Raw genomic sequence first — 21,603 nt, forward strand, 5'->3', positions numbered from 1 at the left:
GTATCAGGAGAGGGCATTGAGGGCATTGGTAGGTTTTCAATGTATTTGGGTTCTCTGGTTCTTGCCTTGCCCACTCACTGCCAAACTGGAGTGACCTCAGTGTTCACCTGTTAGCCTGCCAAGAGCAGGAGCATTTTAACCAAAGGTGATCTGGGACTGGTAGTTTTAATCCATGGTTGGCCGTTGCAGGTAACAATTTGGAGCAAGACTCCAGGAATCCACTTAAGTGTCAGGAAGGAAGATAGCTTTCTATTCTAGCTGACGATGTCCAAGCATCTATTGTAAAATGCATTTCCCATGGTCTCTCTTATTCATTCATGTTTAGAGAAACGAAGAGACTGCTATCATGACAAGCAAGCCCATCCTTCACTACTTCAATTCTCGGGGCAGAATGGAGTCTGTCCGCTGGCTCTTGGCTGCAGCTGGAGTAGAGGTAGGGTCTAAGATCGGCCCAAGATGGGGCAGTTCTAAGTTGGACCTGAGTTGATTGAATGAAATACGTCCCACTCATAAGCCAGATGATGTTTCTCACGGAAACATTTATTAAGAGTTTTAGTTGGAATACAATTTTCAGTTATTAAGAGATTCACAGGCTTGACCTAAGAAATTATTACATTTTTATCAAGAAGTATAAGTTTGAAAGAAACAAAAGAAACATCACTTTTATGGACTTTATTTGTATTTTAACAAAATGAAAAAATAATCTGTCATTTAAATAACAATTAGGGATGTGGGTCCTGGGTAATGACACTAAATTATGGTTTTGGTTGTGATTGTGCTTTACAGCTATTTTCATATGATTCCTGTGCTTTAGAGAAACAAATTAAATTATTGAAGCATTAAATATAGTTATGTATTTATTAATAATGGGGGTGTTCTGAAAAATATCTCCCTCATCAATTTATGTGATTTTAATGCATTTGTTATTATTTCTGTATTGTGAGTGTATGTGAGTGAGTATATGGCCTGGCGTGTGTGTGTGTGTGTGTGTGTGTGTGTGTGTGTGTGTGTGTGTTCCTAGATCTTAAACTTACCCAGCATGACACTATAATGTATACAGTAGGCAATTGTAATACTATGATAAATACTTGTTTATCTAAGCAAACCTAAACATAAAATAGGCACAGCAGAGTTGTGATTTAAAAAGACACAAAAAAAGATACATCGATCTAAGCCACTTAACCATACATAGAGCTTTACAGAGTAGACACTGGTCTGAGTGTGTCAGTGAATGAGGAGTCAGTAGATAGATTTCAGTCCTGGAGCATCTCTATGTGCTATACCTTGGATCAGAAATGTCCTTGGGAGACCCATGTGTTACAGGCTGGATTCACAGTCTGTGTATAACTGGAAAGGAGGGGAACCCTTAGGGTTTTAAAGTTCTCACCTACTCCATTCTTCCCTGGGAATTCTTCACTAGGGGATTCTTTGCTTCTTCAATTTCTCTGTTCCCTTGCTCTTCTTCACATAGAAACACTTCAGTTGTACTGCAGCCTAGCGGGACAACCTTTGAACAGACAGTCATGTTGGACTGAGACATTGCAACAGCAGCGAAGGCATCTTTGCTAGGGTCCCTGCAGGTTATTACAGAAGAAGGAGAGTGGGTGGGGCATGGAGAGGAGAACCCGTTGGCTCGAGATGACTGCAGAAGGTATGAAGAACGGCTGTCTGCTTTTCTGCATATTTATATGTTTCATAAATGTTCTTAATGAAGTAATTAGAATTACCCTCAGAGAAGATATTCAGTGATAGTCAAGATGAGCACACATGTAGGAGAAGTGGGCAGGTGAGGGTAGTAAGTTCCTGTGAGCCATGGGACACAGTTGCTCAGCAACTACTTACTGCAGCATCCATCATGTTCCAGTTCTGTGCTTGGTACTGGGGCGGGGGATACAGGCTGACAAACACAGATGAGTCCCTAGGATATGACAGCCTCTATATCTAGGAGGACAGGATCAGGTGTTTGACAGGGTTCCTACTGCCTGAGCAGGAACCTGGTAAGGATCTTTGGACTGTGGTGCTGCCCCCTAGATGTCTCTTAGGAAAAAAACAGTTCTTGGTTCAGACCAAGAAGGACCCAACAATGGTGAGGGTTTCTTGACTGGAAAGCATGGGCTGGGTGTTCTCAGAAGACTTCGTCTCTCATCTGAAAGTAGAGGAGGAAAGTTAAGGAATGAGGTCACATCCCTATAGGGAGAGTGCCAGTGCCTTCCCTTCATCTTCACAGCAACGAGTTTGCCTGAGCCTTGGGGTTGCACTTTGTCCACGGCTTCATGAGAGCACTGACTTTGGCCTGATCTTTGTTCAACTTCATGAAGAAATAAGCACATGATACACATAAACCCGCAGTGCCGGTCAGGGTCATTGTACTTGTGTGAGTGGGTAATCTGGTTTCAACACAGTCTAGACGTTAGGTGTATGGTGCAGAATATGTTTCTGTGGGCAGTTGAAGCTCAAAAAGTAGAGACTAAGGGAATAGCTTATGGTTTTCCGTTCTCCTTCCCAGTGTGACCAAACAGGATGGTAGGCGGGACTTTCTGAAGACATTTGCTTAGGACTTCTTGGCTCTCTGTGCCCAAAGGCTGATCACTACAGCCCCATTATGCACCAACAGCCCACTGTGAACACCACATTAGCCAACGGCATCTCATTTCCCCCTCTTCCACCCTCCTGCAATGACCATCATGTCCTTCATGTTCTTCCTTGAACACCTAGTAAACTGACTGCATATCAGGTTCCCCTGCAATGTGACCTGCATGGTCATATCCAGACACAAGATGCTGTTCTTCACAGCATGCTAGGAACCCCAGAACCCTGACTTTTCTTTATAAGAAACTCCATAGAAACATGGTCACTACCAACATTGGATATTGCTTACTACCTGGCTTGTGTGGGCCTGATCCAGCATGATGTGTTTTGGCAGGTCTACATCAGTCTAAGAAAGTGCTCTGTCTCCATTTTAAAGAGCAACCCAAGGTCTTGCTAGGTCACTGCCTGGATCACATGTCTTGGACGAGGCAGAGCCTCCTTTGAAACCAGAACACACGGGGAATTGAAAGCCAAAGATCTTGATGACTGTCCCAAGGGACTTCTAGTTGGACAGAGAGTCTGCCCACTGAATAATGTGTGTTAAATACGAACAAGGTTTTCTTCTTGATGGGTCATTACATGTGACCACACAGAACTTCTGGCCAGACAGAGAAGTCTCTGCTACTGGCTGCCATTCCGACCCAGGTGTCTTTGCCTCAGGACAAGATTTAAATTACTGAATGCAGATCAAAACCAAGATGTATTTTCATCAGAATTAGAATGACTTAAAGAAAAAAAACTATAGGATTATATGATTAAATAACAGTACTGTTACATCGAAATGTTGACTTGCATCTATGTAACACTAAGTACAAACCTGGAGCTTTCTCAGTCATGTAAATGTATAGTGCTTTAGTCCTTATACCAATGTTTAACAATGCATCTTATCAATGTAACCTTATAAAGGTGCCATTTTACCCTCTACACTCATATCAGAAATCAAAGGGAGTTTTGTTTCCAGGGAAAAATAACTCTTTGATTTTTTTTCTTAAATGCGGAATTCTATCTTAGTGCACCTCGTCTTTTCCAGGGGAGACAGCTGTGTAACACTGTTTATAAGGTTAAAGTTGTGTATCAGCTGGGACTGTTTTACTCACCCCACAGCTGCCTGGGAATGAAATATCAATTCCAACAGAGGCCTCTCAATGACAAAAAGTTAGTTAGTTAGTTGGTTAGTTAGTTAGTTAGTTAGTTAGTTAGTTAGTTTAATTGGTCCTTAGCATATACCATGGTGGAGACAAAAAAAGTTCTGTTTGCATCTCTCTTGGATCTCTCTTGGACACTCCTCCCAGATGTGGTTAGAAGAAATTCTTAGCCTCCTCCCTCCCATAACATTCCTCCAAAGCCATGCCATTATCATGGACATGGGAGTGGTCACGGTGGCGGTGAACTTCAGGAATAAGCAGATGCGTGTCTTTCCTCTTCCTTGTACTTTTTATATCTATAAAATCAATTTCTACACAGCTAAGACCAGCTTATCAGTGTTCTTACCAAACTAAAGAATATTTCCCTTCACAGTGAATGCACAGGTTCTGCCGTGTTGAAAAACTCAACAAGCCTTGGGATGGTAAACAAGAACTCATGTACTGTGTTTGCTTTACAGTTTGAAGAGAAATATATTAAAACGCTAAAAGACTTGAAAAGGTTAAAGAATGGTAAGAATTAATATCTAACTGCCTCTGAACAGTGTCCTCAATGTCAAGTTTAAACACCAGATTTTATCTATGAAATTGTAGCGTGTCATGAGATGGTAGAGGCAGATGGGTAGACAGTAAGGGATGAGGCCCCTTGAGGAGACCCAGCAGAGCTCTCAGAGCTTGAAAGGGCTCTGCTCTGAGGATTTGAGGCAAGGGCTCAAAGGATTTACTGAGACTTCACCCCCAGGGCCCTGGAAATGGGCTCTTTCCTTTTTCGTGCTTTCTGTACTAGAATTAGCTGCACCAGCTTAGGATCCCACAGTACCTAGCACTTACTTACCTTGCCTTCTCTAACAAGCTTTTAAACACAACTCCTCAGTGTTATTGTAGGTTGATAATGAAATAATAACAATAATTTGAAAGTCTAGGTAAAAGTGTCAGAGGACAGGAGGGAGGGAAGAAGGGAGAGAAGGAGGGAGGGCAAAGAGCATAGCCACGGTGCTAGTTAAAGAGCGTACAGAGATGCTACCTAGAAATCCCTCTCTATGGACTGACCTTGAAGTAAGGAATGTCTGTGGCTTCCTTCACTTCTTCCTAAAAGAGCCATAAAGATGAATGAAGTTAAGAACTACAGAGACCAACCGTATTTCTAGATGTGTAAAACAGCGATGCTAAATGTCAGGCTAAAGAGGAAAAGAATGATTTACAAAATAAGAGGCTCATTTTTTATTGATGTTTTCTTTATTTACATGCCATACAATATCTCCTTTCCCAGGTTCCCCTCCAAAAAAATAAAATAAAATAAAATAAAATAAACAAAAACAAAAACAAACCCCTGTTCCCTCCCCCATTGAAGGAAACCGACCCAATTCTGTGGGTGATTCACGAACAGGGGAACTCGAGATTCTGTAAAATAAGCGGGTAGGGAGAACAAAGAGGCGACACCAGGAAAGATACAGGAAAGAGGTGTAATCTTTACTTAGAGAAACGGGAATATATATACTTGAGGCAACAAAGTCAAGTCTTTTAGCAGATAGGTGAGAGCGGGAACCGGGCATATCAAAGCTAGGATTTCAGGGCAGGAAGGCGGATCAAAGCCACAGCCTCTTTTGAATGTTGGGCTACTGGTTCCGGCTTTAATCCCTGAGTTGGCTCCAGACCCCTGGTGAGCCGAGTTGCTGTCCCGAGCGTCGGTTGAGACCCCTCCGTGAAATCAGCAGGGCCGCCACAATTCACCCTTAACTGAAATAAACAAAAATAGGGAAATGCGATACGATCTCGACATGAATACATGGGCAAGGTGCGGAACGCTTTCTCCCCTTCCCCCTGCTCACCACCCCACCCTCTCCTGCTTACTGGGCCTGGCATTCCCCTACACTGGGGCACAGAACCTTCACAGGGCCAAGGGCCTCTAAGAGGCTCATTTTAAAAGTACCTGTTGATCTTGCAGGGGAACTAGGTTCGATACCCAGTGGCCACAAGGCAGCCCGGAAGCATTTGTAACTCCAGTTCCTGGCCATCTGATGCCCCTTTCTAACTTCTATAGCTACCAGGCAGGTACATGGGACACAGAGATACATGCCAGGAAAACCCCCATACATATAAAAATTTTAAAGTAAGTTCAAATTTAAAATAAGAAAAATGAGGAATAGGAAGCAAAAACTAAAGCTTGAAAGGCTCCCATTTGTGTTTTTCTCCTGTAGATTCTGTTATTATAACAAACATGTCAGAGCCATAGACAATTCTCTCTTTTCTTTGCTTCATCCAATAGATGGGAATTTGATGTTCCAGCAAGTGCCCATGGTGGAGATCGATGGGATGAAGCTGGTGCAGACCAGAGCCATTCTCAACTACATTGCCTCCAAATACAACCTCTATGGGAAGGACATGAAGGAGAGAGCCTTGTATGATGAGGTTCCTGTACTTAAGAACGGACACCATGAGAAGGATATGAGTCCCCTCTTGAGCATAACTGTGGTAGGGAGATCACAACCAGCTTTAGGCGGGACATTTGCACTGACATCAAGGTGGGAGACTCTTGTGGAGAAGGAGCAGTAAGCCTGGCTGTCCTTAGAGAGCTGTGCCTACAGAGTAGAGCAGAGTTCATGGGTTCAGAGATCTGTGGTTAGGGGGTAGGATAGAGCTCGTGGAGATCGTGGAATTCTGATTCCTCTTGCTTACTCTGTAGAAAGAAGCAAGACTGTTGGCAGTTTCTTGGAAAGCTTAGACACAAAGTTACTATTAACCCAGAAAGTCTGTCAGGGATATATCCAGGAGGAATGGGCATGCATCCTTGGCTCCGCTTATATTAGAGTGTTCATAGCTGTGTTGTTTATACTATTTAAAAACTCAACAGATGAAAAGATGAGGAGAGTGTTCTGCAGCTATAATGAATCATATCTGCAGGAGGGAGGGCAAGGGGAGAACTGACTTGTGGGAGAGCAGAGATAAACCTTGATATTTTGCTGGGCAGTGGTGGCGCATGCTTTTAATCCCAGCACTTGGGAGGCAGAGGCAGGCAGATTTCTGAGTTCAAGGCCAGCCTGGAACAGAGTGAGTTCCAGGATAGCCAGGGCTACACAGAGAAACCCTGTCTTGAAAAAACAAAAACAAAACAAAACAAAACAAAACAAAAAAAACCTTGATATTGTTACCAAAAAGAGATCAGACATAATACACCACCCATTGTGCCTTCTCTTTGTTTAAAATGTCCAGAATACTCAAATCCAGAGAGACAGGAAGCAGATTAGAAGCAGTCTAGCATTGGGGGCGAGGGTTTGGGGTGCAAAGGCTATGGGTTATCATACAGTGTCGTTAAAGAGTGCTGGGACTGGAGAGTGTCGTCCTTTGCGGCTTTGATGAACATATGGAAAAACACCGAGTGGGATGGATGCCTGGGTGACAATTACAGTTATGAATGTATCTCAACAAACTGATTATTTCTAAAAAGTAATGCAGCAACTTTATTTTAAATTTCATTCAAGCTTTCCTGTAATACACACCTGTGATCATAAAAAGTCATATCTAGTAAGGTGCTGTTTTAGGTGGGGACTCAAAAAAATGCAAACACAGCTTGAGTTGGACAATAGAACAGAGAGGGTAGTGGCTCTGTGTTTTATGGAAAATTGAGAGAGCTTGTGACATGAGGTCCGGAGTGAGCCTAAGCCATGCGCTAGGCTGAGGGAGGAACTGCAGAGCTGGTGTGGCACAGGGCACACAGGAGACACAAGCCCTCTTTGTAGGGTTTATGGTTAGCCACACTCTCTCAGTATCAACTCTGGTGGATCACTGATGCTCCTTCTACCATGTTTAGTTACATGGATATAAACATTTTACATATGTTATCTCCCTTGGATACCTAAGAAACAAGTGTTAACTTATATATAAAAGTGGAAGTCCCATGAAGGAAGTTTGACTTGGCCACCGTCTGAATTCTATTCTCCTAGGTTGTTAACTACTGAGCCATCTCTCCAGCCCTGTCGCTTAGGTTTGTAAACAATGAATTCAAGATAGGAAGGAAGTAGTTGACAGGGATTTTCTCTTTCAGGATTGACATGTATACAGAAGGTACATACGATTTGAATGACATGATTATTCGTTACCCGTTCCTCCCACCTGGGGAGAAGAATGTAAGCCTGGCCCAGATCACACGGAAAGCAAGAAAGTGTTATCTTCCTGCCTTTGAAGGGATAAGTGGAGGCTCTGTGTCTCCAGCAGCACTGAGTTTAGAGGGCACCATGGTCTAAGAGAGCATCCTCCAGTTTAGGGCTGCTACAACATAAATGGCACTGACTCAGTCAGTGGCTTGTGCTTCATATATCAGGAGGCTTATTTATCATAATTCTGGGGGCTGAGAAGTATAAGATCAGGCTCTGGTGGATTCCTCTCTTGTAAGGCCTGCTTCTCAGTTCATGGATGCCTGACTTCTGGCTGAGTCCTTACAGGGCAGATGGTTCAGGGGAGCTCTCAGAAGGGCCATCATAATCACAGCAGTAGGATTCCCGGGCTGCAGCTCAGGTGGTAGAGTACTTGCCTAACATGGGCAAAGGCATGGGTTCATCTCCAGCACTACATAAATCAGATATGGTGGCACCTGCCTGTAACACGGGCACATCTGCAATCCCTGCACTCAGGGGGTGGGGGCAGGAAGAGCAAGTTCAAAGTCATCATCAGCTACCCTGGCTACATGAAAGCCCATCTCAAGGTGAGATAGATAGATAGATAGATAGATAGATAGATAGATAGATAGACGATAAATAGATGTTAGACAGATGGATGATAGATGATACATAGATAAGAACTAATATCATTCACAAGAGCATATGATTATTTCTCAAGTGTTCTACCTACAAACCATATCATATCATGAGTTAGAATCTCAATAAATGAATTTTGGGGATCACAGACATTCAGTCTAACAAAGACAGGACCAAAGCAGTGACTACTGTTCCTGGGCATTGGCCTTCCTTTCAAAAGGAGTTTTATTAGTATTAGTCTAGCACCGAAGGTATTCTGCAGAGGCATCATTCTAGTTATATCAGAAGTTACGATGTTCGTCAAAATTGCTTTTGCTGGGATTCATTATAGAATTTTCACTATGGTGTAACTTCCTGCTCACAATTAGAACTGGACTATGTAAAGGTCTGAGCCGCATTAGAGGTTGGAATAGATCATGCAGAGCACTATAATACTGACTCAGGAGCGACACAATGAAAGTGACACATTAGAAAATACGCTGACAACACTGAGTGTGCCGGGAGATCTGAGGCCAGCTGCCCACCAGAGACTACTCTAGTGTTCAGAGACAGAACGTTTATACACTGACATGTAGAGCAGAGGAATGACATCATGATTTACAGGTTACTTTCCTAAGGAAGTTACGGAAAGATAAGGGAATGAAATCCCATCATTATATCTAGTACCTGCTTTAATAAGACTTCTCTCTGTGTAGGAATAATCATTTCAAGATGGAAGTCACTCAAGGTCATGTTGAATAAAATCGCAAATCAAAAAATGGACTAGAAAAATCCAGACTTGTAAATAAACAATGAAATAACCACTTAATTTCCACATATAGTACAATAGATCATTCATTCATTCATTCATTCAGTGAATGTTAAGTTGTTGCTTATGTGCTGGGTCCAAGGTAAGCAGGTGCTGATGTATGATCAGATCTCTTACCTTGGTCTTTGTGGTGTTGATGATGTAGGACATGTTTCATGATGATAATCTCCGCAGCCATTATTAAAATCACGTCATCTATGATACCGTGAATGTAAATACATAGTGTAAATTACAGCATTCATTTGTTGGCTGAAGTGCTATCTCCATGGGGAAAAGTGTTTGCTACCAACCCTGATGACCTGAGTTTGAGCCCTCAGACCTTTGTGGAGGGGGAAGAGAACTTATTCCCTTGGATTCTTCTCTGATCCCCACACAGGCACTGCGGCAGGTGGACACACACACACATACACATACCCATACACACACATGCACACACACACACATATACACACATGCACACACACACAAAATGTAAAAAAAATCATGTTGTGCTTTGTTATTATACCAAACAATTGTTCATACTTCTTTTTGTATTTATTATCTTACAGTATGTTTGACGATTATCTTTGCCTGGTAGCTCTGTGTGTGGTTTATTTCTCTAATTCATGTTATCTTAAATATCATGTAACTCCCCAGTTGTCATGTAACTTTTATCTACTAAGAAAAGTTAAGAGAAATCTCAGAGGCCGCAGAGATACTTCCCACGAATGGAGCAGACTTGACATCCAATAGGATCGTCTTCAACATATGTGTCCATCTCTCCATCCCACTCTCCACCACTGAAACGAGTCGTTAGTTACAGACAGACATAGCCCAGTCTTCCCTCCACAATCAGGCATGCTGACTGTGCCACAGTGTTGACAACGGAAGGCAGAGCTGCCAAGATGATGGTTCAATTGCCCTTATTTCATGTATGTGAGTGTGCAGTGACGTGTTTGCATGTAGTGTGTGCACATGTGCATGCAGGTGGAAGTCCAAATGTCTTGCCTGGATCACTTTCCACCTTTATTTTTGAAACTGAACCTGAAGCTCGTCCTTCTTCTAGGCTGGCTTGCCAGTGGGCTTCAAGGGGTCTGCCTGTCTATGTCTCTCAAGGCTGATGTTATAAGCATGTACCACCATATATCACTTTTTAAAAAAGACTTATTTATTTTATGTACATGGGTGTTGTGTCTACACACACACACACACACACACACACACACACACCAGAAGAGGGCACCTCGGATTCCCATGGGACTACAGTTATAGACAGTTGTGAGCTGCCATGTTGTGTGCTGAGAATTGAACCCAGGACCTCCAGAAAAGCAGCCAGCGATCTTAACCACTGAACCATTATTCCAGCTCCATGTTCCATTTTCTCAAGTGGATTCTGGGCATCTGAAACCAGGTCTTTATGTTTTCATATGTGACACTTTATCAACTAAGCTATCTCCCCAGTCCCTCCAGTTGACTTTAGATCCCAGAAACAAATCTAAAGGATGAAGAAAACAGACAAGAGGAGAAATGGATATTCGCCTACACAAAAATGGCCTACTCATGGGTGAAGGGGCCTGCCATGAAAGTGTAACAACGTTTCATTCATTATGTATAGAGAGAGCTGAAATATTGCCAATTTTAGGATGTAGGGATAGGGAGAAACTGCAGCAGCAGGGGAGCCCTTGGCACATGTGTAAAATTCAGGAAAGAGCAGGTGATGTGAATACCGTGTAGAGCTGGGAAGGAAACTGGAGAGGTCCTTTTGGCTTGCATGGAGGAGACAGCAGACTCGCTGACTCCCTCTCTTTCATGACAGGGCCCTAGAGAGAGTCCAGAACTCCACGCTTTCCTGGCAAGGCCATAGCAGGGGAGGAATTGGGCTAAAAGGATCGGGGAGATGCTGGTGTCCCAGCCTGACTGTGTATGCTCACGAGTCGATTTCCTGTATTCTCTAGGCATTGAAGGACCATGGGCAAGATTACCTTGTTGGAAACAGGCTGAGCAGGGCTGACGTCCATGTGGTTGAACTTCTCTACCACATGGAGGAGCTGAATGACAGTATTGTGGGTAGCTTCCCCCGGCTTCAGGTGAGATAGCTCAGTCGCTCAGAGGAGGCTCTCCTCTCCTAGCACAAATCTCACTTCAAGTACTGTCTTCAGGCTTCTGGCATCTTCTAAAGCTAATCTTCATCCACCACCACCAGACACACACACACGCATCAGCTTGGAAATGATCTTCGAAGCCTGTTTCTAAGTGAGAAGAGACTCCTGTAGCACCAGGAGATTTGACATAGGTACTACCTCAAGAAGTATAATTTTCCCTTGTATAACGCCTTTGATCACAGAGACCCTTGTCATTGTGCACTGAATCTCATGTTAGCAGCTCTCTCTCCATCTGTTTCCGTCTCTCAGATTCTGCCCCCATTACCAGACATTGTGTTTCTCTCAGCATGAGCGCTGTCTTAGTCAGGGTTCTCCAGAGTCACAATAAGTTATATTAAGGGAATTCATTGGAATAACTTACAGTCTGCAGTTCAACTAAGTCAACAATGGGCAACTGTGACTGGGAAGTTCCAGAATCTAGTAGTTGCTCAGTCCCACAAGGCTGGGTGTTTCAGCTGGTCTTCTGTAGAAGCTGGACTCCTTCTTCCATTGTCCTTATATAAGCCTCCAGCAGGAGATATGGCCCAGATTAAAGGTGTGTACCACCACGCCTGGACCTAAACTGTTCCTTACATGGAACTTGCTCTGTCCCATGCTGGTCTTGAACTCAGAGTTTTGCTTCCCTCTTTCTCTTGAGATTAAAGGCATCCACCACCTTCTCTAGGCCAAAACTTTTCTTTTTTTTTCTTTTGTTTTCTTTTTTTCTTTTTTTGTTTCTCTGTGTAGCCCTGGCTATCCTGGAACTCACTCTGTAGACCAGGCTGGCCTCAAACTCAGAAATCCGCCCGCCTCTGCCTCTCAAGTACAGGGATTAAAGGCGTGTGCCACCCCCCCAACCCCCGTAGGCCAAAACTTTTCATAGCCACCATGCCTCAAGATCTGGATTAAAAGTGTGTCATCCTGTGTCAAGATCCAGATTAAAAGCCTGTGCCTTCCAGCCTCAAGATCTGGATCACAGGCATGCCTCGCTCTCCACTTCTGGATTGTAGTTCACCCTGATATAGTTAAGATGACAACTTGGAATAGACATCACAAGGAGGTTCTCTGCCAACCCAGCAACACCCCTCTTTCATCTCTCCCTGTGATAATAAGTTCATGAAGTCTGGACTCTGGCTTTCTTGTTCCACTTTGTCATCATTCCAACTCAGCATCTTGATTTCACTGGTGTGAAGGTTTCTCCGTATTGGCATCTGACAGACATTTTCCTTCCTTTTTCTTTACACAAGGGGTGACTCTCATACACGAAGGGCAGGAAGGAAGGTAGGGCTGACTGAAGCTAGATAACGTCTTCAGGGTGTTTCTGGGAAGGAAGGGTTAGTCAGCCCTATTCACACCTCTTCTTGCTTCTATAATCTGTTCCCTGAGCTCCGTCTTCATGGTGCTGAAGGGGTTCTTTGTTTTTTGTTAAGGAGGGGTTGGGTTTCCTGGGACTCCCCTGTCTGGGCCTCACTTTGAGATTTTATATTGCAGGCTCTGAGAACCAGAGTCAGCGACCTCCCCACAGTGAAGAAGTTTCTTCAGCCCGGCAGTCAGAGGAAACCTTTCAAGGATGAGAAATATGTAGAGGAGCTTAAGAGCTTCTTTTATGAGACCGGACAAGATCGCACCTAGATTCCCTGTCTTCCACGTGTGCTGGCAGCGAAGGGCCCACGGTTGGTCCCAGATGTCATGGAGCCAACAAAGCTTTCCGACCTTTATGTGTCCATCTTGTCAGGCATGAACCATGCAGATGGTTCGGTGCAATATCGTGTATTGGGTTTTGAACAAATTTGAAATCGAGATCACCTCCTAAGATGTCCCTTTGAATTTAAATAAAGCAGAGAGATGTTTCAAGTAAGATCTATTTAAAAGTTTTGTCATTTATCACCTGTTATGGACCCTGTCAAAAAGTAAAGCAGAGCCGGGCGGTGGTGGCGGCGGCGCACACGCCTTTAATCCCAGCACTTGGGAGGCAGAGACAGGCAGATTTCGGAGTTCGAGGCCAGTCTGGTCTACAGAGTGAGTTCCAGGACAGCTAGGGCTACACAGAGAAACCCTGTCTTGAAAAACCAAAAAAAAAAAAAAAAGAAAGAAAAGAAAAGTTAAACAGAATTTTTCATCAGTTGCTTTTACCAATGGAAAAATACTCTTTTCTGATTTTTTTTTTTATAACTTTCTGGGTAATAACCCATTTTTGTAAAGAATCCTGTTTCTACAAGTAATTTTTCTTAATGACTCTTGCATTTACATCCTTGCATCCAATGTCGAGCATTCACTGCTTCCTGGAGCCTGTAAATGATGAGTCCATCAGATACTCTCAGAGTCCATCAGATACTCCCAGAGTCCATCAGATACTCTCAGAATCCATCAGATACTCCCAGAGTCCATCAGATACTCTCAGAGTCCATCAGATACTCCCAGAGTCCATCAGATACTCTCAGAGTCCATCAGATACACCCAGAGTCCATCAGATACTCTCAGAGTCCATCAGATACTCTCTCAGAGTCCATCAGATACTCTCAGAGTCCATCAGATACCAAGCTTCGTGAGGATTTTGATGGCTGCAGCGAGAGGAAACGAGACAAAGTAGGATGATTCGAATTCAGCTGGACATTTCCCAAGTATCACATTCTGAAGGCTGCTCTGACCACATAGCACAGACTTTACACCTTAAGATAATAGAAACTTGCTGGGCAGTGGTGGCGCATGCCTTTAATCCCAGCACTTGGGAGGCAGAGGCAGGCAGATTTCTGAGTTCGAGGCCAGCCTCGTCTACAGTGTGAGTTCCAGGACAGCCACGGCTACACAGAGAAACCCTGTCTCGAAAAACCAAAACCAAAAAAGAAAAATAGAAACTTAATCTCTCACAGTTCTGAAGCGTGTGGGTTTCAGTTTGGTCGGAAGTGCTCCAGACTCTAGCTGAAGATTGTAGGGAAAGATCCTTCTTTATTTATTCCTATCATCTGCCAGTGGCCAGCCATGCTAGGGTGTCTTTGGGTCGATACAGTAACTGCACTAGTGGTCATATGGTATTTGGGCTAGTGGTCATATGGTCATATGGACTTGTGTGTGTTTGTGTGTACACGTTTTCTCTGATAATCACATTTCACCAATAATCACACTTGGGAACTCACCTAACCTAACTGAGGTATGACTCAGTTTGATTACATCTGCAGAGATTTTCCAGATGACGTCAAACTGTCAGGTGTCCTGAGTTTAATATATATATATAATCTTTATTTAATTTAATTATATATATATAATTAACTTATATATATAATATATATATATAATCTGTAGGAGGTAGAATTTCGTCAACAGCCCCATTCTAGGGATGGCCTCCTGGGCAGGAGGTCAAAGGGGTATCTGTGAGGGTGCTAGCTACTGACTCAGAAGATGATGCCGGGCTAAACTTTAGCGACTTAAAGCAACAAACATTCACTACCCCTCACTGCTTATGAAAAGAAACATAGCGCCCAAGAGGCAGGAACCACAGTGTATCTAAGATTTCAGGAGCTAGTGATCCACTGGGGAGATCTCTATCTAGGCACGGAGACGGTGTGTGCGCGGGCCGTGGCGGGACAAGGGGAGTGGGGGAGGTAAGTTGAGTGAGAATAGCTAAGGAATCTAAGGAGAAGCAGGAGACAGTGAAGTGGGGGAGATCCAGGGAGCCATGACAACTCATCACGAGAGCTTGAAGTGTGAGTGTTGAAATAGGAGCCTGGAAGCCAATGGTGACAAAGAAGTGCAGCGTCTGTGGGGGAAGGAGCCTTACTAGTAGAGAAACTCGAACATGAGGAAGCATGGTGCCCTTGCCTCTAGAAGAAGCAGTCGCTTCTAGAAGATTCTGGAGTGTTGCTCTAGAACAGGGCAAGTGTGCGACCTTGGGCTTTCTTTGAGATGTAAAAGAGGGAAGAGAGGCTCAGGAGGCTAGGCTGAATTCTTTCGGGGAAGTGGCCTAAGGCCGACTGAGGCCCTGTTCTAGATCAGGGTCTATGGAAAGTGCGCCCTCTGGTGTTGAAGCATGGACTCACACTGACTTAGAAGAGCCTGCACGGTTTGTTGCAAAAAGAGAAGTTCCTTTTCCTTTGGTTTTTAGAATAAACTGCCAGAGTCTAACAGATGTGGACAGGAAGGGGGACCCAAGACGTTCTCACTTCCTCTTAGCACCTTCTCGTCTGCTCATTTCCATTCTTAGTCACCAAGGACTCCAGTCTCTGTTCATAGAAAGGTGTTACAGTTTACCGACTCCATGTTTTGTTTCAGTGTAATTGAATCTCGGCAGCTTTGTGAATGGTGAAGGGAACCAATGGAGATGTCAAGATCCATCCAGCTGTTCATTCATCCACTGAGCAAATAACTGTAGCTTCTAGTTGTGAGGGATATTTGTAGAAACTCAGCAAGCCACATATAAGTTAAAAAAAAAAATACCAAGTCACCAAATGGCTCTGGTGATGATCTCCTATAGGTGGTATCAGTAGGTGATTCAGTGTCAGGCAGTGCTGGTATGTAAATACAGTGGGCGTTGAAGACGGTGAAGAGGCAGAGTGTGAAAATGTAAGAGGTGAGGCTTTTGGGGTAGGTCTGGCAGCTCTCCGCAGGAGCTGAGAGGGGTAAGCTGCATCTGAGAGTTTGGTAGAGTCATCTTCCATGCCCTGGGGACCACTTCTCCTTCGTCTCTTGTGTGATCTTCTCAGCAGCATGGATCCCTCAGCCAAGAACACACAGGGACGTGATCGGATGAATAGGAAAGGAGGTGCCAAGCATCTTCAGAGCTTTTATTTTTGTCTTCTGATGAATGATATTTCAGCAATGCTAAAATTGCTTGTAGGAATCCAGAACAGCTCCTCTGCACAGAAACTTCTCAGAGAACCTCCCTTAAATCACATGAGACTTAGCTAAGGGACTAACCCCTGCAGAAGTGCTGTCTGGCCAACGGTCTTCCCTACTTCTTAAGAAAAGAAACAAACATTTCAAAAGACTTGGATGAAAAATGGAATCATTAATGAAGTGAGTTAAAAAAAAAAAACAAATTGAAGATTGACAAGATAAAGAGGGATAAGCAGTAACAGAGAGTGGGTGTCACTTGAGCCATCAGCGAGATTGCCATGGCTCCTCCTTTTATATTTTCAGTCATTTCAGCAACTTTTTTCCACTCAAAGGTAAGAACAATGGGTAATTCATTCTTCTCTTTTCTCTTTGCAAGAGGTGAGGTTTGCATGGTCCAGCACCTGCCCCTGGTGGAGATGAACAAAGCCATGCAGAGCAGCGGTATCTCCAGGAAAGATACCTGGTGTGAGAAGACACCGAGAAGAGAGCCCTGCATGATTTCTGCATTAGTGGATTACATGGATACCATTGGGATGGAGCATAGGCTCCCAGTGAAGGCTGGGTTTGTACTAAAACACTAAGCTACCATACATTCACGGTTCATTAGAATGAAGAAGGAAAAAACTTGTGGTCAGGGCTGGAGAGACGGCTCAGTGGTTAAGAGTACTGACTGCCCTTCTGAAGGTCCTGAGTTCAAATCCCAGCAACCACCGTAGCTCATAACCATCCGTAATGAATGAGATCCGATGCCCTCTTCTGGGGTGTGTGAAGACAGCTACGGTGTACTTACATCTAATAAATAAAGATATCTTTAAAAAAAAAAAAAGACTTGTGGTCAAACCTGTGAAGAGCAGTAGACAAAGGGCAACGAACCCGTGTCAGTGTGCCTACAACGGAAAAGCAAGGAGAGAAATGTTTCAGACAAACTGATTCTCAAGGCTTAAAACGTTCAAATAATTCAGGCAAATAGCATCAGGCATCAGCTCCTTGTGTGGACTGCCCCACCTAACAGATTATCAGAGGCAGATACCCATGGGTGGTGGCTGCCTGAAATCCCTCCTACCGTCTGACACCCAGACCGATTCTGCCCAGTTCTGTGGAAACTGCATGATGGGAAATAAAATCTCTCAGGAAACCAGGCAGTTTCTCAGAAAGTGCAACATGGGAGTTATCAATAACCCAGCCTTTCCATTACTAATCAGGTATGTGAGATAGATAGGTGAAAATACATCAGCAGTAAGTAATATTTGCATAAACGTATTCACAGAAGGATCATTCATTATACTAAAAAAAAGCATTGGCCTGAACACCCATTGGTGGGTGAATGGAAAAACAGATGGTGCTGTGGTGGTTTGAGTGAAAAGGGCCCATACACTCATAAAGAATGTCACTATTAGAAAGCATGGCCTTGATGGAGTAGGCGTGCCTTGATGGAGTAGGTGTGGCCTTGAAGGAGTAAGTGTGCCTTGATGGAGTAGGTGTGCCTTGATGGAGTAGGTGTAGCCTTGATGGAGTAGGTGTGCCTTGATGGAGTAGGTGTGACCTTGATGGAGTAGGTGTTTCCTTGATGGAGTGGGTGTGGCCTTGATGGAGTAGGTGTGGCCTTGATGGAGTAGGTGTTTCCTTGATGGAGTAGGTGTGGCCTTGATGGAGTAGGTGTGGCCTTGATGGAGTAGGTGTGCCTTGATGGAGTGGGTGTGGCCTTGATGGAGTAGGTGTGGCCTTGATGGAATAGGTGTGCCTTGATGGAGTAGGTGTGGCCTTGATGGAGTAGGTGGCCTTGATGGAGTAGGTATGGCCTTGATGGAGTAGGTGTGGCCTTGATGGAGTGGGTGTGCCTTGATGGAGTAGGTGTGGCCTTGATGGAGTAGGTGTGGCCTTGATGGAATAGGTGTGGCCTTGATGGAGTAGGTATGGCCTTGATGGAATGGGTGTGGCCTTGATGGAGTAGGTATGGCCTTGATGGAGTAGGTGGCCTTGATGGAGTAGGTATGGCCTTGATGGAGTAGGTGCAGCCTTGATGGAGTAGGTATGGCCTTGATGGAATAGGTGTGCCTTGATGGAGTAGGTGCGGCCTTGATGGAATAGGTGTGGCCTTGATGGAGTAGGTGTGGTCTTGATAGAGTAGGTGTGGCCTTGATGGAGTAGGTGTGGCCTTGATGGAGTAGGTGTGGCCTTGATGGAGTAGGTGTGCCTTGATGGAGTGGGTGTGGCCTTGATGGAATAGGTGTGCCTTGATGGAGTAAGTGTGGCCTTAATGGAATAGGTGTGCCTTGATGGAGTAGGTGTGGCCTTGATAGAGTAGGTGTGGTCTTGATAGAGTAGGTGTGGCCTTGATGGAGTAGGTGTGGTCTTGATGGAGTAGGTGTGTCTTGATGGAGGAAGTGTGTGACTGCGAGGGCTCTGAGGTTTCAGATACATTAGCCAGGTCCTGTCTTGTCTCTTCCTGCTGCCTGCTGGTCCAGATGTAGACCTCTCAGGTACCTCTCCAGGATCATGCCTGCCAATGTGCTGCCATGCTTCCCATCAGGCTGATAATGGGCTAAACCTCTAACCCTGTAAGTCAGCCCCAGTGAAATGCTTCCTTTATAAGAGTTTTTATGGCCATAGTTCCTCTTCACAGTGACAGAAACCCGAACTAAGACAGATGCTGTAACCAGACAGCGGAATATTATTTGCCCTCGAGGATGAGAGAAGTTCTGATTTATTGTACACTTTGCTAAATCCTTAGCTACTATCTTACATGAAAACAGGCACAAAATGGCACATAGTTTCTGATTCTCTTAGTGTGACCTGCCAAGAGCAATTGCATCCTCAGACAGGAAGCAAAGTAGTGTTCAGGGAGGTGGGGAGTAGAAAAACAAGCACACAGCTTTCATCTCAGGGTGGAAGAAATATTCCGGAAGGAGAGAATGGTGACAGTTTCATATTCTTGTGCATTGATTAAACACCACAGGTTTATACACTTTAAAAGAGCAACATTATAGGGCTGGAGAGGTGGCTCAGTGGTTCCAGAAGATTCGAGTTTGGTTTATGAGACCCACATCAGTCAGCTCACAACCACTTACAACTCTCATTCCAGAGGATCTCACACCCCCGTCTGGGTTCTATGAGCACAGACAGATATACATGTGGTACACAATACATATATACAGATGCGCGCACATCGTGATAAAATAAAAAGAAATCTTTAAAAAGAAAGATTGCAGTGTAAGAGGTGATGTGGAAGAGTCATCAAAAGTGCACACGTGGCTAGAGATGAGCAATATCACATAGGCATCACACAGAGGTGGATCCTCTATGGTACAGGCAAAATTATTGCAAGAAAAGTCATGCGTGGGCTAAGATGAAGGAGGGGAGACGTGCCTGAGGTGGAATTGCTGTACTGTGGACTTCGTTTGAAGTTTACCTGGGAGACAGGTCTTCATTGTGCATGAGCTGTGTATTTTTTAAAAAACTGCATTTTTATGTCTATGGGTGCTTTGTCTACTTGTGTATCTATGTTTTGTACTATGTGCATGCAGTGGCTGCAGAGACAACACGAGGGCATCAGATCCCAAGGAACTGGAGTTACTATGTGGGTGCCAGGAACTGGACCCAGATCCTCTGAAAGAGCCACCAGTGCTCTTAACAGCTCAGCCATCTCTCCAGTCCCAGGGTCACAACATTATGCATAGAACAGACCAGAGCAAAGACAACAAACCCTAAGTGTCTTGTCAACGTTTGCTAGTAATGATTCTACAAATACTTCCCTCAGCTGTGCCTCTGAAGATCTTAATAATCTCCACACCTGGGGTTTTGCTAGGGACATACGATGTGGTTTTGATGTTAGTCATCCTAGTGGATTTCTAAGGATTAACTGTACACACAAAATCACAGTGAACTCTCTTCCAAGGATACAAAGTTTGTGGGAGAGTGGTTGCTCTTGTCTCTGGGGATTAATATATAAGCAAAGAATATGGCATGTTTGAGAGGTTTGATTGAGTTTTTGCCAATCTGACCATCTGACCAAAGATGCCAAGCTTACTTTGATCACAGGGAGAAAGAAGGATTTGTCACTTTTTTTTCCTGCTTTTGAAACTGTTAGTGATGGCATGAACTGTTTCTAAGAAGTCGGTTCAGAAGACAGTAGTACAATGCTTGCTTCTCCACAAGGCATTAACCGCATCAGTGAGTGTCAGAGAACATGAGTGTTAACACCCTAATGCCTCATCGTTCAAAAGAAGACCACGAAGAACACTTGTTCCATCTATAACTTACTTTTCAAGTTTCAACAAAATCTCCAGTCTAGATTTCCTGGCTGGGATTTGATTGGGAAGAGTTGATTATACAGAGTCATGGAGACTCAGGTCCCAGTCTGACAGTGGATCATGCTGATTCCCAGGATTCTTCAGATGTTTAAGGGCCACAGCCTTGTCGGCAAAAGACCAAGCAGGGCTTACATGAATCTGGTTAAATTCTCTTCCACACTGAAGAGTAGGACTCCAGCCTTCTGGATATCTACACTACAGCAGGATATCCGTTTCCAGCCCTCAGTAAAGCAGCCCCACCTCTTCTGAATCTAAGCCTTGGAACCGTGTTCTGGAAAGGCTGAGATAACCAGTCATTCCTGGCTAATCCGCTTCTCTGATTAAGCCCATGAACAGTCCTCAAAATACATTACAAGTTTTGCTCTCTAACCCCTAAGATGTGATGGGAAGTTAGCAGAGGTGGGGCCTGGAGGGAGGCCATTGGGTTATTTTGAGTGTGGTCTTTAAGGAGATAATGGGATCTTAGTTCATTTCTCTTGTTTTATTTCTTGCTTTGACATAGTTTTGCTTCATAGCATGCTTGCACTACTTCATTGCATACTTACACCCCTGTCATGTACAAACAAGCAGAAAGTGTATAGGGATTGTACAATATTGGACCTATTTCCCCAACAACCAAATTAGAGAGACCACTGGATGACAGCCAACAAATTTCTAATTCCTCATATTTTTAAATTTGAATTGATTAGGATATGTTGGTAATATTAATTTTCATATTAAGAGATAGAAGGAAAAGTAATTGTTACTTCCTGTTGTTTTTGTTGTTAGAGGTGGAATTAGGTTTGTGTGGGTTTGTTGAAAGATTATTTTCTTGCTTCTTCTAGAGCGTAGTTTTGCTCCTTATGTTGGTGTTTTCCATCTATTATCCATTGTAGGGCTGGATTTGTGGAAAGATATTGTGTAAATTTGGTTTCCACGTGGAATATCTTGTTTTCTCCATCTATGGTAATTGAGAGTTTTGCTGGGTATAGTAAACTGGGCTGGCATTTGTGTTCTTGTAGAGTCTGTATGACATCTGCCCAGGATCTTCTAGCTTTTATAGTCTCTGGTGAG

The 21,603-nt window shown here is 43.9% G+C and overlaps 1 protein-coding gene and 1 long non-coding RNA gene across 2 annotated transcripts; one reads left to right on the plus strand and one right to left on the minus strand.

Moving 5' to 3' along the window:
* The first annotated feature begins 346 nt into the window (after window positions 1-346).
* LOC116088230 (glutathione S-transferase alpha-3-like) lies at window positions 347-13,268 on the plus strand. The gene is made up of 6 exons (XM_031366984.1): window positions 347-433; window positions 4,193-4,244; window positions 5,998-6,130; window positions 7,774-7,930; window positions 11,225-11,356; window positions 12,902-13,268. Exons 1-6 carry the CDS (start codon window positions 347-349, stop codon window positions 13,040-13,042), a joined length of 702 nt encoding a protein of 233 aa, XP_031222844.1. The 3' UTR covers window positions 13,043-13,268.
* Window positions 5,181-11,733, minus strand: LOC116088233. Its single transcript, XR_004117830.1, has 3 exons — window positions 11,252-11,733; window positions 9,408-9,485; window positions 5,181-5,468 (listed from the first exon to the last, which is right to left on the minus strand). It is a non-coding gene; the product is annotated as an uncharacterized LOC116088233 (long non-coding RNA).
* Window positions 13,269-21,603: the final 8,335 nt, after the last annotated feature.

The sequence above is a fragment of the Mastomys coucha genome, unplaced genomic scaffold (assembly GCF_008632895.1).
Source record: "Mastomys coucha isolate ucsf_1 unplaced genomic scaffold, UCSF_Mcou_1 pScaffold14, whole genome shotgun sequence".
In the NCBI taxonomy this organism is placed as follows: domain Eukaryota; kingdom Metazoa; phylum Chordata; class Mammalia; order Rodentia; family Muridae; genus Mastomys; species Mastomys coucha.